The sequence below is a fragment of the Fusarium flagelliforme genome (assembly GCF_020744385.1).
Source record: "Fusarium flagelliforme strain FIESC 12 MPI-CAGE-AA-0113 chromosome Unknown B0J16scaffold_4, whole genome shotgun sequence".
In the NCBI taxonomy this organism is placed as follows: Eukaryota; Fungi; Ascomycota; class Sordariomycetes; order Hypocreales; family Nectriaceae; genus Fusarium; species Fusarium flagelliforme.
The window spans coordinates 2,356,230-2,370,186 of NW_025763506.1; the positions used below are offsets into that span (position 1 = coordinate 2,356,230).

Below are 13,957 nucleotides of genomic sequence, written 5' to 3' on the forward strand. Positions count from 1 at the left end.
CCTCTACCACCTTTGGGTTTCTTTGATACTTAACCTTTAGGCTCTTGGAAAAGTTAAATACGCTATATCTCACGATGTCCGGAATTTCTCAATTGATAGTGAGTCAGGTTAGAGAATTTATAGTTATTTCTGTTGTAAATTACATGCTGTAGGAACCTTCCAACCCCGTGTTAGAGATGACCTTATGCCTGCTATATTTTACCATCCTTAGCAGGCAAGTTTATGGTTTTCTCCATTGTATTTCCAGCTTTGATCAAGTTTCAGCCTGTCTAGTTTCCTCATCTTGGCTGCTGGTCTGTCGCAAGTTTGCACATCCTAGTAGAGTGTTTTTTCGTCATTTCTTAACGTAATGTTCTCTTCCACCCCATGCCATTGCTATGACATAGGTACTATCCTGGGCTCTAGGGTCTTCTATACCCGGCTGGCGGCCTTCCGCACTGGCCGCACTTCTATGGGAGAGAGTTCTTGGGAGCTCGACGAACGTTCCCTCGATGTCGATAAATCCTCGTTTGTCAAGCATTTCTTTGACTCTGATTTCGTCCTTTTTGTTGGTTTTTGTGCGATCCCGAACTTTGCTCTTCTCGTTTGCTTCCTCGACAGATGCTCCTCTGTTATACAGGCTACTGGATTTCAGGAGAGGTTGGGAGTTCTTGTCTGCCGCTCCATCGACTGGCTCTTTTTTGCTTTGCATATTTTTGAATTTCGGGAAAACATGAGATACTCCATCGACGAATGCTTTTCTATCGTCCCGGGTGTTCCATCTTGACACATCAGGTGGCTCGTGGTAGCTTGGCCCTCTTCGGTACGGGGGTGACGATGTTGTGCTCTTGTTATCTGTTTTGAAAGTTTTCCTTCTAACATTTTCGTTGTTTTTCAGTGTTCTGTTATGGCAGCTCTCCTTCTGTATTTCATGTTTAAATCCATTTCTTTTGTTCTGAGGAGTAGCATGGAGTGTTTGGTCTTCTCTTCTGTGATCGCTCCCCTTTTTTGTTACATGTTCAAATCCCCGTCGAAAACGTCTCATGTGCTCCTCGAACAATGCTGATTTGTTGGGAGGGATGGCATAGAACCTTTTGGTAGTAAACGCCAGATATGAGTTGCTCATCGTGGGCCGATCAAGGCTTCGGTGTAGCAGAGGGAACATGGTTGTGAAAACAACTGACGATGAGTTTATCCGTGAAACATTTAACAGAAACGGGGAAGCTTACTCCAGACAGGAAAAGTTGCGAGAAGAGATTGGTCGCATAAATGGATTAATTTTCCATCTTCTAAGATTGTTGTTTTGTAGATTTCAAGCAAACGACTGCAATTGACAATGTTCCTTCTCATAGTTTGTCGAGGTGAGAGACGTGTTTTTCTTTTGTGGGTCTAAGACCTTGTTCCCATTGGACAGTAAGTAATACCTACCCTATTCTTACACACACGACGTCTAATAATGAGTAGATTATCTGTCTTTAACAATGACAAATGCTAGTCTAAGTTTAGGATAGGATAACTAAACCATTTCGTCCCTTTTAAGATTTCAGGAGCCAATTCTTCTCACCCTGAGACCCATAGATTGCTTGCCCATTTGCATGCGATTGTCCAAAACCCACAATGATGAGTAATTGCATCGGGCATCGGACAAAGGCTCGGGCCAATCCCCGAGGCGATACAGACAACAGCTGACGAGTGCTGAGTGCAGAGTGCAGAGGTTTCTTTAAAAGGAAGAGAATATTTAAGATATTCAAAGATAGAGTCAGAGAATACAAACCTCAATCGTCTGGAAAACATGGCGATACATAATGGTGTTAATGGCCATACCAATGGCTATAGCAACGGCAATGTCTCTACTCTATCAGATCTCTTTGACGAAAACATTGTCGCCAAAATCTTGTATGTTGCAGAGACAAGTCTAATAAGCAATGTAAGATCGAATTCAATACTTTGAAGACATTGCTTACACTTTTTAGAATCCACCGCTAGCATATCCTGAATATGTTAGTCAAACTGGACCAGAAACCGGAAAATACGTTCTTCGAGAAAAGTCGTTCTGGACGTGTGGTTTCTTCCCAGGCTCTATATACTCTTTGATCGAGCGTCTTATCAAGTTTCCTCATGCGGCACCCGGAGGCGAGAAAAAGCAGCAGCTTCTACAACAGTTAATCACCGCTGGGCAGTCCTGGTCCGAGCCGCTACACGAATATGCCAAAAGAACAGATACACATGATATGTCTTTCATGATACAGCCGTCTATGAGAGTGCGATGGGAGGTCTTGCATGATTTCCATGCTCTCGACTCTGTTATCACGGCAGCAAGGTCGCTTTACTCCAGATACAACTCTAACGTTGGCGCTATTCGCTCTTGGGACGTCCTGTCACAGAATGGCGTTGATATCTCAAGCATGACAGAAGACTTTCTGGTCATCATTGACTCAATGTGCAACCTGGACTTGCTGTACTACGCAGCGGCACAAACCGGTCAGGTCGAAATGGCCGAAGCTGCAACAACCCACGCCAAATCTTTGATAAAAGCTCTTTTACGACCTGAAACCAACGAGTCAGTTGGCAGATCCATGTACAGCACGTTCCATGTTGTCAACTTTGATCCAAACAATGGAACTATCAAAGAAAAGAGAACTGGCCAGGGTTACGCCGCAAACTCAACTTGGGCTCGTGGACAAGCCTGGGGGATCCTCGGATACTCGCAGACATACAACTGGACCAAGGACCCGGAATTTCTTGAAGCAGCTATGGGGCTTGCCGAATATTTCATCTTCAGGCTTCTCAACTCCCCAGATTGCGTTGAGCTCCCTGTGCCAGGAGAGAACCGTACCAAAGGTCGTTTCGTCCCGCTATGGGACTTTGACGCTCCCATTGATACCTCGTCTCCGTTAAGAGACTCGTCAGCAGGTGTCATTGCGGCAAACGGCATGCTGGTGCTCTCTCAAGCTTTGGCTGGAAGTGGATCTCCTGAACTTAGCGAAAGGTATCGATCCATGGCCATTCAAATCGTCAAAGACACGCTGGAATTCTCACTAGCACAGGAGAAATCCAAGGTTGTCCTAAGGTCTGATGGAACAGGGTTTGAGGTTCAAGACTCAGATCCAAACCTTCATTTTGAGGCTATCCTAAAAAACGCTACGGCCAATCACAATTCAAAGGACTACAAGAGATACTGGGACCATGGGCTGGTCTATGCGGATTACTATTTGATCGAATTTGGAAATAGGTTGTTAAAGATGGGTCTTGTGTAGTTATTTGAGCTCGATGTAAGCCATCAGAGCCGCAGTCGGGAACTGTTAAGATTATAAGTAGTATGGTCTGTCGCTCGTCAACCCAAAGTCCAATTGTTCATTGAGAACGGAGCCCCCTGATCATCAATAGTTTGGGCTGTGAACATCATGTCGTCAAAACTGATCACTCGATCTAACTGCATAAAGTCTTGATCCATCAGAACAGTAGAAATGGCTGATAGCTCGTCTGGAGAGTTCTGTTCCAGATTGGTAGGTGATATCTGTGGCAGAAAGCTGAGTTGGTCATGTGAGATGTTTGTCTGAGTAGGGTCGAAAGGTAGTCGTGAATTTGGCGGACGCATATCGAATGGTGTTTGTACGGTTCCAGATATAGTTGAAACTTCGATTTGTTCGTTTTGCCGGAATGTGTTGGTTCCCTGAGGTGTCTGGTCGGGCACCTGTGTGACAAAACCGTCCAACACATTGGGAGAATAATCTGGGTTCTCCGTGCATTTCTGAAACAAAGCACGTAGCTGAGAACTATATCTAGCAGCGAGCGAGGTCTTCTCTTTTGTTTTGAGGATCGGCCCCGCCCATCGCTTGGCAAAAGCATCAAGACTCTCAACCAAAACCCAGAATTCAGGAGCCAATGTTGTCTTTGTCTTATAGTATCTCCAATGCACTAAGCTTTCATTAAAACAAGCCAATGGAACCTGGGAAATAGACTTACCGAGCAATGCTCGAGCGCTAACAAAGACACAGAACGCAAACTGACTGTTCACTGGGCTGGTCTCTGGAGTGTACTTGAGATACTTCTGGGTAATAGTTGCCGTCTCCGTTGCTGCGACTTGGCATGTCTCGGCGCTATGAGCGCTGGGCATCCTGACGATACCAGTCCACCGAGGTGCTGGATATGCTATAGCTTGATGCAAAAGGATCATGGAACAGTTATGTGTTATATGGGCCAACGTAAGGTTGGGATCCATATTGATAATTGTTGGTCGTCGAGAAATGTTGGAATCCTTCCACTTTTGAGGTAGAAACATCTTCCAGCTGGGGACAGTAAGAATACAAGAGAATGCAGAAAGATCTAACACGAAAAGACTTACTGGACGAGTCGAAGATCCAGTTCTTTGAACCTGGTAAGCCAATTCCCGACCTCCTGACGATCTTTGAAATTTATCCTTTGCTGCAAGAAATACGCGGTTACACGACTCAAAGACTCAGTTGCCTCGATGCAATATGCAAAAGCACCTACAGTAGTCATGTCAACGTTGTCATTCTTTTTGGTCGCTGTAGTACTGGTTGACGGCGTCTCAGGAGGTGGCTCTGTGACGACTTGTTCGGGACTTGGATAATGCGCTGGAAGGAAAACGATGGAATTTCCCATCTTTGCCGCAGATCGATCCCAAATACCGAAGTAAGGTGTCAATACTGTTTCTTCTTTGTGCCAAAGACCGCCATCGGCGGGTAACCGTCGCCGAACGTCGTTCGATGTCAGAGAAGTATTCCATCTGCAATCATTAGCATAAGCCGATAGCTTGGACGTTACACGAACCCTGTCATAACGGAGCATAGTCTGTCCAGAACGAAGATGCTCCAAAAGACTCGCCTTCGTTCCTCGTCTTGAGTCCAATTTTGAGATGGCGGTAAAGATGTTAGAGGCTTGAGAAGAAATCCTTCCTGTCGATCATCAGATTCGACACAGAGTTGTAGGTACTCTGCGATTCTTGTGATAGAACCAATGATAGGCCAAGCCCTTGACATGTCACCATTGCCCATCTAAAAGCCCGTCAGATTGGTTCAATAGTTGAGTGTCGCCTCTCTTACATCAGTAAATGCTATTATACTCAAAGCTTGCAAGTTCTCGACGGACATGCCGTCCATACCCGACAAAAGGACTATGCTCCTGGATTTCGAAATCCATGACTCAGTTTCCTTTTCTGATAGCGTCTCACCACCAGAGTCGACAAAGCGGATGGCAGCAACAACTATGGCGTGTAGAAGAACTGTAAGACAGGGTAGCTGCTCACGATTGTAAAAGCGGCTTCTGAAACGGGTTTCGTGTAAGATGGGTATCCAGGGCTGGACTAAAATGAAGTATGCATTGATAACCTCCTCAAGCAGTTCTGGCGGCGGTAGTTCAGCATTGCTCGGCAACAGTTCGCCGAGCTCTACATTGGGATTACCACAACTGTCAACTCTTCTTCTCTTCCGCGGGTGTTGCTGTGACTCATTGGGTGATGACAGTGAAACAGTTCCCGGTGTAGCGTGCTGAAGCGGAACTGGGGGATTGTTGGCTCCACCTAATGGCAATGAGCCCCCAGCACTAGACACCAAGCCGCGAAGTTCCTGGATGAGGCTGGTGAATGCCCCGACAATTTGCGAAGAGTCGGATAGAGGAACAGTATGACTAATGTGTGGGCCATCGTATACTGTACTTTCAAGAGCCTCTGACTTTGTTAAAAAGTGTTGATAGCCATACAGTCTTAAATACGTACCAACTCTGCGATTAAGACCTTCAATAACTCCAGTCTTGACACCAGGTTTATTCTTCTTCAGATCATATATACAGGGCGAGTCTATACATATCAGTGCAAGCGCTGCGTGTTTTATTGGCCATGACTCACCCAATCTCTGACAATGATTGCATGTAGGCTGATCTCTCGAACATTTTAGTTTACGTCTGCGACATCCTTGACACGAAGGAACCTCGGTATCTGCAACGGTGGATCCATTCCCAGCGCTGGGCGATTGTATGTTTTGATGATTCATTTGACTGACGGTTGGCCCGATGCCCGATGAATGAGATGCAGGAAAGAACAGTGGGAAAGTCTTGAAGAAGCGGAGTTGCTTCTTGCTGATCAAAAACAAGCTGGGCATGGCTTCCCCATGGGGAAACGGTTCCTAAGCGGACCAATGGTTGTTCTAGAGAAGGTCCATCTTCAGGCGTTGGCTTCGGAGATTAATGACCCGATGCCCGACCTAAGAGATGCGATTGTCTCACACCACTCGTTTTCCGATATGCATGATAGTAGGGTTTATAAGGTACCACTACCATGTTTGTCACAGAGACCTTTGAGCCTCATTTTCAAACTGACCAACAGACAAAAATGCCTCCGTTACCAGGATTCTCCGATAATCAGTTCGAAACTCGAGACGACTTTATCAAAGCAATCATTGCCTTGGTTGATCCCCTCAAGAAATACTTATCACCAGGTAAATCTGCAATTAGAATACCAGTAGCGACGGGAGCACATTTCGATGAGTCGGCTGCGCAGCTAGAGGGGTTCGCTCGCCCTCTGTGGGCGGTTGCCCCATTACTCTATGGTTACGATTCTATCAACAACAACAACAAAGAGTTGGCATCTCGAGTTGACGAGTTGATCCAACCATGGGTTGACGGCCTCATAGCTGGGACAGATCCTGAGCATGTCGAATATTGGGGGGAATTAAAAGATATGAGTCAGCAAATGGTAGAAGCGGAAATGATTGCATTCGCACTTATTGCAGCCCCGAACAGGTTTTACAATCCGCTGAACGACAGACAGAAAACGAATGTCAAGTCTTGGCTCAGCTCTATCAATGGAAAGGAAATGCCTCCGACGAATTGGCGATGGTTCCGTGTGTTCTGCAACTTGGCTCTGATCAAGACTTGTGGAGTGCCTCTATCTCAAGTCCAAGGCGACATGGATGCCGATCTTCAGTTGTTAGACAAGTTCTATATTGGCGGTGGGTGGTCAGCCGACGGACCTTGGCAAAGTCCTGAGCAAGCCGATGAGGAGCGGAGCGTGGCTGTTTCTACAGGTCGTCACGATTCCATTGGAGTGGGACGACAAGCGGACTATTACTCTGGCAGTTTTGCCATTCAATTTAGTCAGCTTCTATACTCCAAGTTCGCCGCCGATATAGACGAGGAGAGGTGCGAGATGTACCAACAGCGGGCCCGTGATTTCGGTGCCGAAATATGGAGGTACTTCGACTCAGAAGGTAAACCGCTTAACAAACTGTCAAGACCGGCGTGTTAACTCGCATATTATAGGCTCTGCTATCCCGTTCGGTCGGTCCTTGACATACCGATTTGCTTGTGGAGCATTCTTTGGTGCCTTGGCCTTTGCCAAAGTACCCAGCATGCCCAAGCCGCTCGATTCGCCGGGGGCTATTAAAGGCTTCCTTACACGGCATATGAGATGGTGGGCACAAAATTCATCCGAAATCTTCGCTACTGATGGTACTTTGACAATTGGGTGGCTTTATCCGTAAGCTTGAGCCTAGTCCAGATCCCTCCTCCCACTAACAACTAGCTATTGTGACTTTTTCCCAAGCGCGGGCTGGAGTATACAGACAAAACCAACACAATACTAACAACTAGCAGGAACATGTTCATGGCTGAAGACTATAACTCTCCTCAATCCCCGTTCTGGTCTCTTAAGACACTGATAGCAGTCGGTCTGGCATATGATGACGAGTTCTGGACCTCGGAACCACTACCATACCCCCATTTCGACCCCCCGAGTCAACTTGTCCGGGCCCCTGAGCAGATTCTCTGCAACCATCCGCTTGGGAACCACCACTTTATGATCACACCCGGCCAATTCGTGGCTTGGCCGATGAAAGCAAACCAAGCAAAATATTGCAAGTTTGCCTACTCTTCAGCCTTTGGCTTTTCTGTTCCCACAGGACCGCTGATAAAGCAAATTGCTCCGGATAATCAATTGGCGCTGAGTAGAGACGGCGGAGAAACATGGGCACTGAAGTGGAAGTCTGGATTGGTCACATTTGGAGTAATGCCAAGCACAACAGATCGCAACACCGCAGAGAGCATTCAGTTTGCAAAGGTAACATGGTTCCCTTGGAATGATCGGCATGTAACTGTCGACACTGTTCTAATTCCACCTACTGACCAGTGGCCGGACTGGCATGTCCGGGTGCATCGTATACGTTGCAATCATACCATTCCTTCTCTTTTTACAGTCGAGGGGGGGTTTGCCATACTTGGCCAAAACGCGATCTTTGCAATTCCAGATGACGCTACATCTGACATGTCTGGGAAAGACCTATCAAACGAAACTTCAACAGTCATCTCATCGGCAGATGGAACAAGCGGCGTCGTGATCGATGCTTTTCTAAATCGCTCGAGGATAGCCGCCGAGGCTTACCCTCTGAAACCAGATTCCAACACCAATATCGTCAGACAGAGAACACTTATTCCAGTGGCTGCTGTGTCAATTCCACAAGCTCTTGAGCCCGATACAGAACTACTTATAATTACCTCAGTCTTTGCTATTTCATCAAAGGTCAATGGTGGAGTGCCGAGAACTGGGCTCTCTCTGAAGCAGAGATGGTTAATGCGTCCTTCGATTGGTATGGAAAGCATTGATCAGGCGTTGAGCGACTCATAGGTATATGAGTCAAAGAGGCAGATAGGACGCCATGTTGTAGAAAAGGGTAATCGTGGATGATTAGATATCGAAAGCCTACTTGGCTCCGTCGGGATCGAACTGACACAACCTATGCCAATGCCTCAACTTACAATTGAGATTTCGCTTACAGTAATTGATTCCTGGATTTCATAAACTACACATTGTTTTAACCTTTTAGGCCATATTGATCTCACATTATCCAGCGATGGACAACCAAGTTAGGGTATTGGAGGGATTTCCTTGACCTTGGACACGCCGGGGTATAGATCGGAGCCGCGGACAAACTTGTATTCCGAGCCTCCTCTATGACTCATGTGTGACCAAGAAACTAACACTTGTTCAAATAGTATAAGAGCGAGCTCTCATTTGTGAACTGGTCGCGAAAGCTATATAAAATCTGTCCAATAGTCAATGAAAAAATACTGCAATCAAAACCTTTCGTTTTCGTCATGCCGTCAGCAACTCAAAAAGAGCAAATCGTCCTCGTCCCTTGGGACCCCGCCTCGGCCCAGCACGTGAAAAAGCTGTACGAACAGAGAGTGCAATGTGGATGGGATAAACAACGAGTTGAAGGGTGGAGAGAGAAGCAAACTACAGGACGAAAGTGTATCTTCTGGATCGTAGGTTTGCAGGTTGTCTAGTATCCTCGTGTTATACTAAACTGTAGTCAGACCCTCCATGGGAACCGCGAATTGCTTCAACTGCATTTGGATGCATTCCCTTCTGTAAGACTTGAATTTCAGAGATACAACAAGGACGATCTAATAAGCATATAGGAGCGAGAACCGTTAGTTGATACAGCCGAAACTCTCAGAGCAAAGCCACGAACGGCGTCACAGACAAAATTCTACCCAATCGGTCACATCTCACTGGACGACACCAATGAGAAGCCCTGTGATGTCCTTGACCTTCCCAAGGAAGGAGTTTATTGGATCAAGACTTTTTACATCTCCAAGGCATTGCGAAGCCAGGGTATCGGTAGAGCGGCGATGGATCTAGTGGAATCCATGGCGATTGATTACCCGCTATGCGCTAAGACATTGGCACTCGATACTGCTCAGAAGGATATGCAGAAGAAGCTTCACAAGGAGAAAACAGGAACAGAGCTAGGTGTAAGTTGCGAGTTTCGTGATAGGTTTCTGGGCTGACATTCTTCCAGTCTACTAACCAGGATTGGTATGAGCGACGCGGCTACAGGTATATTATGTTGATTTGAACTGTATGACTTGAAAACTGACCTTAACAGGCTGATTCATTCGGAACCTGCATTCTACGTGGACGACGACGAACCCCCAGTAGACGCTGTTTTCTTGAGGAGAGATATTGCGTAGCGTCATGCGTTGACCTGCAAATACTCAGTGAGGTCTAGTATACAGTATAGCTTCTAAATATTTAGATCAGAAACTCGACAATTCACATACAACACCCCTACAGAACGCACATTTCTTTTTGTGTCTGGACTTTGATTAAATTTCCAAAATTGACTTGGCCTATTTGCTGACAATATTTGGGGTTTGCTAGTAACACATTAGGAGATAAAATGTCCGGCAATGCGTACTTGATAAAGCGAAACTCTCTTTCACTGACACAGACCTAAAATCAAGCATGTTAACAACGGCTTAGCGTTGATATTTGTTATATACCCAGGATATCCACCCTCGAGCGACTTCCTCGGCTATCCTCCTTTCCCAAATCTCTCGTTCTCGCATATAAGTCAAGACCGACGCCTTCTCCATGATAGAGCGCTCTCTGGGAGGCGGGAGCAGTCTATATGTCGCGGGTATCGATGCTGTAGAACCCAGAGAGGAGCCAAGGATATTATATAAGAGGGGCGTTCGTGGTTTTGCCATGTTAGTTGCTGGTCTCTTGGGAGATTCGACGTTGCTGCTCAGGTCGCTTTGACTGGTCCGTTGTGGAACTCTGTTGTTGGATGTTCTGTTTCGGTTTCAAGCATGCACCTTGTGAATGTCCGGTAGCAACCTCGATCTGAGGGTGCTAGATTGTTGAAGGCAGATTCGAGGATAGGAAGGTGTAGTCAGAGAAGCAACTGACCGCAGACAAGGTGACTTGGATAGTAGGTAGGCTAAGGCAGTGTTGTTTGCTGGGATACTAAACGGCAGTCCATCATGCGGCGGGGAAAGTTGCATGACGATTAAGCGTATTGACATGGTGGACGCTTTTGTGGCATGGCATGATACCTTGACGGACCTGCCCCTCAAAGAAACTCAAAATAGAAGCCGGACTTTGTATCCAAACCCACCATGTATCAAAGTTTAGGGGACACTGCAAGTGATAAAGTTCAAATTTGAGTATATCACCTGGCACTTGGCATGGCTTCGTCGATAGATGAAATTTGTGCTGGCTTTGTTGTAATAGCCTGTACATGTAATGTATGGGGCAAGGAACGTTATATACAGAACTCGGAGTAGTCTCATAAAACCCAACATTGTAAATCAACTAGTCCCAGGCTTCAAAGAAACGCACAGCCTGGTAGAAAGCCTCATCCTTGGCGAATGCTTGCTGAGCATCTGAAGCATTAGCACGAACCGCAAAGCCATGAGTCGTACCACTGTACAGAGTCGAAGTGAAAGGTTTGCCAATCTTGGTGAGAATGGCATTGGTCTCTGCCTGTCTCGGCTGAGGAAAGATGTCGTCCTTGGCTAGACACGGTTAGTAACAAGCTTTCGAAACTGACATGTTGCATAAGCTTACCAGCACCAGCAATAGAGACAGGCTTCGCTACAGCTTGAATCTCATCAGTCTGCAACAAACTAGGATGCGCCGTGAACCCAACATCTACGCCACCCTTCTTATCAAGCTCACGGAAGACATATCGGCCACCGTAGCAATACCCCGAGGCAGCAACCTTTTTAACTTTGAGTTCCTGGCGGATGTACTTGATTGCCTTGGCAACAACTGGATCAGTCACGCTGGGAGGATACTTGGCAAGAAATTCGGTCACGTTGAAGCTGGGTTCATCGCTTGGCGCAGGGGAGCCTTTGAAAAGATCGGGTGCGACCGTGATGTAACCCTCCTTGGCAAATCTGTCGGCCAATCTGCTATAGGTTAATATGCATTGAGAAGTTTGGATTGCCAGGGAAATCTGACATTTTGTTCTCTTTTAGCTTGAGACCGTAGATATCAGTCAACAGCAGCACACCAGTTGTACTTCCAGGCTTCTTGTAGCCTAGAGACCTGTGAGGCTTCGATACGTAAAGAGTCACTGCCGATAAGTAATCAGTTAAGGTACATAAATGCCGTGAAACAGATGTGCTGACTGACATCCCTGATACTTAATTTCTTCACCCCTCAATCGAACAACCTCGGAAGCCGAACTTTCCGCTGCGACCCCGATTGGGGAAGCAAAAGAGACAAGCGAGAGTATAATAGTAATTGGGTTCAGAACCTTCATTTTCTTGAGATTTCCAATCAATCAGACGGTAGAAAGAAAGAACGTGAAGGTGGGAGGAGGGGTTCGATATAAAGTATAAAGTTATATAAAGTTTTGTTGAGCTTAGTAACCCTTCCGTAATCAACACACAGGCAGGGCAGGCCAGACGCTGACCAAGGTCAAAAAGTCTCTGTCGTCATGAATGCTACTGCAAAAGACTCACTAACCCTGTTCCTGGCTTGGAAACCTCGGAGCCATGCACGCCGCTGTACGACGCTGGAGCGGGGTTCAAGCGTCGGAGATTTATTGGATTTATGCTTATTCGCAATAACTTGATAAGAATTTGTACTGCTATTGGCTATTGACTATATACGTGACAAAATATAATTCCCCTCCTCAGGTACCTGGTCTTGCTTAAGGCAAGGGGATAGACTGCTTGTGGTTGATGAAAAGACCCTCGGGATCGTAACGAGCCTTGATCTGCTTGAGACGCTGGTAGTTACCGTCGTACAAACGAGAGCTCCATTCCGCCTCGGTAAGCTCAGTGTCAGCATAGTTGACGAAGCCACGGAGTTTAGCACCGCCCTTGACAAGAGCTTCCTCGAAGGGTTTGATGCCGGCTCTCATGTAGGCGATACCGTCACTGGGGTAGGCGCCAATACCATTGGAATCCCATCGGATTAACCAGAGGTTCTTGCCATGGGCATAGGCAGTGTCGCTGTCCTTGATAGACCGGGAGACACCGCCCCAGAGGTCCATGTATCCGAACTTGGTCATGTCGGTACGGTTGAAAGCAAGGGTAGTACCCTCGAAGAGGATCTGGGCTTGCTTGACGGTAAGAGGGTGGTCGGTGGTGGTAGTCAAAGACTGAGTGTAGAAGGCTCGGCCTCCGAGAGCTCCACCGTTGGGCAGGTTCATGCCGGGGCCAGCGACTGCGACTTCCAAATCCCACCAAGGAAGGACAGTGCTCTTGACCGCGACGTTAGAGTTGATGGTCTTGAGCTTTTTGACAAGAGGGGCCATGACGCTGTCAAACTTGTCAGGGTTACCGTAAAAGTAACCAGTGCCATCGTACGGAGGAGCGTTCATGCTCCAGCGGAAAGCCCAGGTATCGGGGCAGTCCTTGCTCAATGAGTAGTCCTGAATGGCAACTAGAGCCTTGGCTCCAGCCTCGGGGCTAAGATCGCCCATTGAGAGGGTAAAGTTGATGGCCTTGTCGAACTGAGGCTTGTGAGTCTTGGTCTTGGTGGAGATGATGATGCCGTAGGAAGCACCAGCGCCTTGAGCAGCCCAGAAAAGGTCAGAGCCCTTCTTGGCATTGACGATGGTTCCGTTGTACAGCATGTACTCGATCTCGACAAGGTTGTCCATAGGGGTTCCAAGGTATCGCGAGGTAGTACCAAAACCTCCTCCAATACTAGACCCAGTAACGCCAACGTGTGCACCACGGACGTGAGGAATGTGGCGACCAGCAGTATCCCAGAGATACTTGAGGACAGGGCCAACGTGGGTGCCTCCTCCAAAAGTGAGAAGGGTAGACTTCTTGTCATAACTGACCTCGTCAAAGGCAGCCATGTTAATAACGAGGTTTCCAGGGATTCCGAAGCCATTACCCTGGAATGAGTGCGCAGGTCCGAGAGCGTTGGCCTTGACCTTTGCCTCGCGCGCGCACTTCAGAGAAGCGGCGACTTCGTCACGGTTCTCAGGAAATGCGATAGCCTCTGGGTCAGGCTTGAGACGTTTCTGGAACATGACAGTTTCCTCAGCCCAAGAGCTGTCCGTGTCAATGACATTGCGGACACCGGCTTTGTCGAGACATTTGGTAAGGACTTCGGCCTTGTTCTGGGCCAAGACTGCAGGAGTCAGAGAGAGAAGAGCGACGGCGAGGCGTCGAAGAGATGGTAAAGAGTCCATGTTTGATGGTCAGT

The 13,957-nt window shown here is 47.2% G+C and overlaps 7 protein-coding genes across 7 annotated transcripts; 3 read left to right on the forward strand and 4 right to left on the reverse strand.

Annotated features, from left to right (window-relative positions):
• Positions 1-103: 103 nt before the first annotated feature.
• Positions 104-1,308, reverse strand: B0J16DRAFT_341498 (uncharacterized protein). The gene is made up of 2 exons (XM_046127831.1): positions 1,209-1,308; positions 104-1,158 (listed from the first exon to the last, which is right to left on the reverse strand). The coding sequence occupies exon 2, from the start codon at positions 1,142-1,144 to the stop codon at positions 335-337; it is 810 nt and encodes a 269-aa protein (XP_045983026.1). The 5' UTR covers positions 1,145-1,158; positions 1,209-1,308; the 3' UTR covers positions 104-334.
• A 463-nt stretch (positions 1,309-1,771) lies between these two features.
• B0J16DRAFT_414742 (Six-hairpin glycosidase-like protein) lies at positions 1,772-3,236 on the forward strand (the record flags this gene model as incomplete). The annotated part of the gene is made up of 2 exons (XM_046133468.1): positions 1,772-1,906; positions 1,953-3,236. 2 exons carry the CDS (start codon positions 1,772-1,774, stop codon positions 3,234-3,236), a joined length of 1,419 nt encoding a protein of 472 aa, XP_045983027.1.
• On the reverse strand, positions 3,223-6,039 carry B0J16DRAFT_362800 (uncharacterized protein). The gene is made up of 7 exons (XM_046129833.1): positions 5,846-6,039; positions 5,717-5,797; positions 5,088-5,668; positions 4,774-4,997; positions 4,325-4,729; positions 3,946-4,268; positions 3,223-3,897 (listed from the first exon to the last, which is right to left on the reverse strand). Exons 1-7 carry the CDS (start codon positions 5,988-5,990, stop codon positions 3,314-3,316), a joined length of 2,343 nt encoding a protein of 780 aa, XP_045983028.1. The 5' UTR covers positions 5,991-6,039; the 3' UTR covers positions 3,223-3,313.
• A 289-nt stretch (positions 6,040-6,328) lies between these two features.
• Positions 6,329-8,617, forward strand: B0J16DRAFT_414744 (uncharacterized protein; the record flags this gene model as incomplete). Its single annotated transcript, XM_046133469.1, has 3 exons — positions 6,329-7,205; positions 7,258-7,474; positions 7,591-8,617. The coding sequence occupies 3 exons, from the start codon at positions 6,329-6,331 to the stop codon at positions 8,615-8,617; spliced, it is 2,121 nt and encodes a 706-aa protein (XP_045983029.1).
• A 349-nt stretch (positions 8,618-8,966) lies between these two features.
• Positions 8,967-10,113, forward strand: B0J16DRAFT_130131 (uncharacterized protein). Its single transcript, XM_046121749.1, has 5 exons — positions 8,967-9,258; positions 9,310-9,363; positions 9,415-9,750; positions 9,798-9,835; positions 9,885-10,113. The coding sequence occupies exons 1-5, from the start codon at positions 9,088-9,090 to the stop codon at positions 9,967-9,969; spliced, it is 684 nt and encodes a 227-aa protein (XP_045983030.1). The 5' UTR covers positions 8,967-9,087; the 3' UTR covers positions 9,970-10,113.
• A 982-nt stretch (positions 10,114-11,095) lies between these two features.
• B0J16DRAFT_372203 (dienelactone hydrolase family-domain-containing protein) lies at positions 11,096-12,050 on the reverse strand (the record flags this gene model as incomplete). The annotated part of the gene is made up of 4 exons (XM_046130464.1): positions 11,096-11,298; positions 11,351-11,694; positions 11,747-11,861; positions 11,921-12,050. 4 exons carry the CDS (start codon positions 12,048-12,050, stop codon positions 11,096-11,098), a joined length of 792 nt encoding a protein of 263 aa, XP_045983031.1.
• Positions 12,051-12,389: 339 nt separating this feature from the next.
• B0J16DRAFT_341504 (uncharacterized protein) lies at positions 12,390-13,944 on the reverse strand (the record flags this gene model as incomplete). Its single annotated transcript, XM_046127832.1, has 1 exon — positions 12,390-13,944. A coding segment is annotated over one exon (1,501 nt), but the record flags the coding sequence as incomplete, so codon positions are not given.
• Positions 13,945-13,957: the final 13 nt, after the last annotated feature.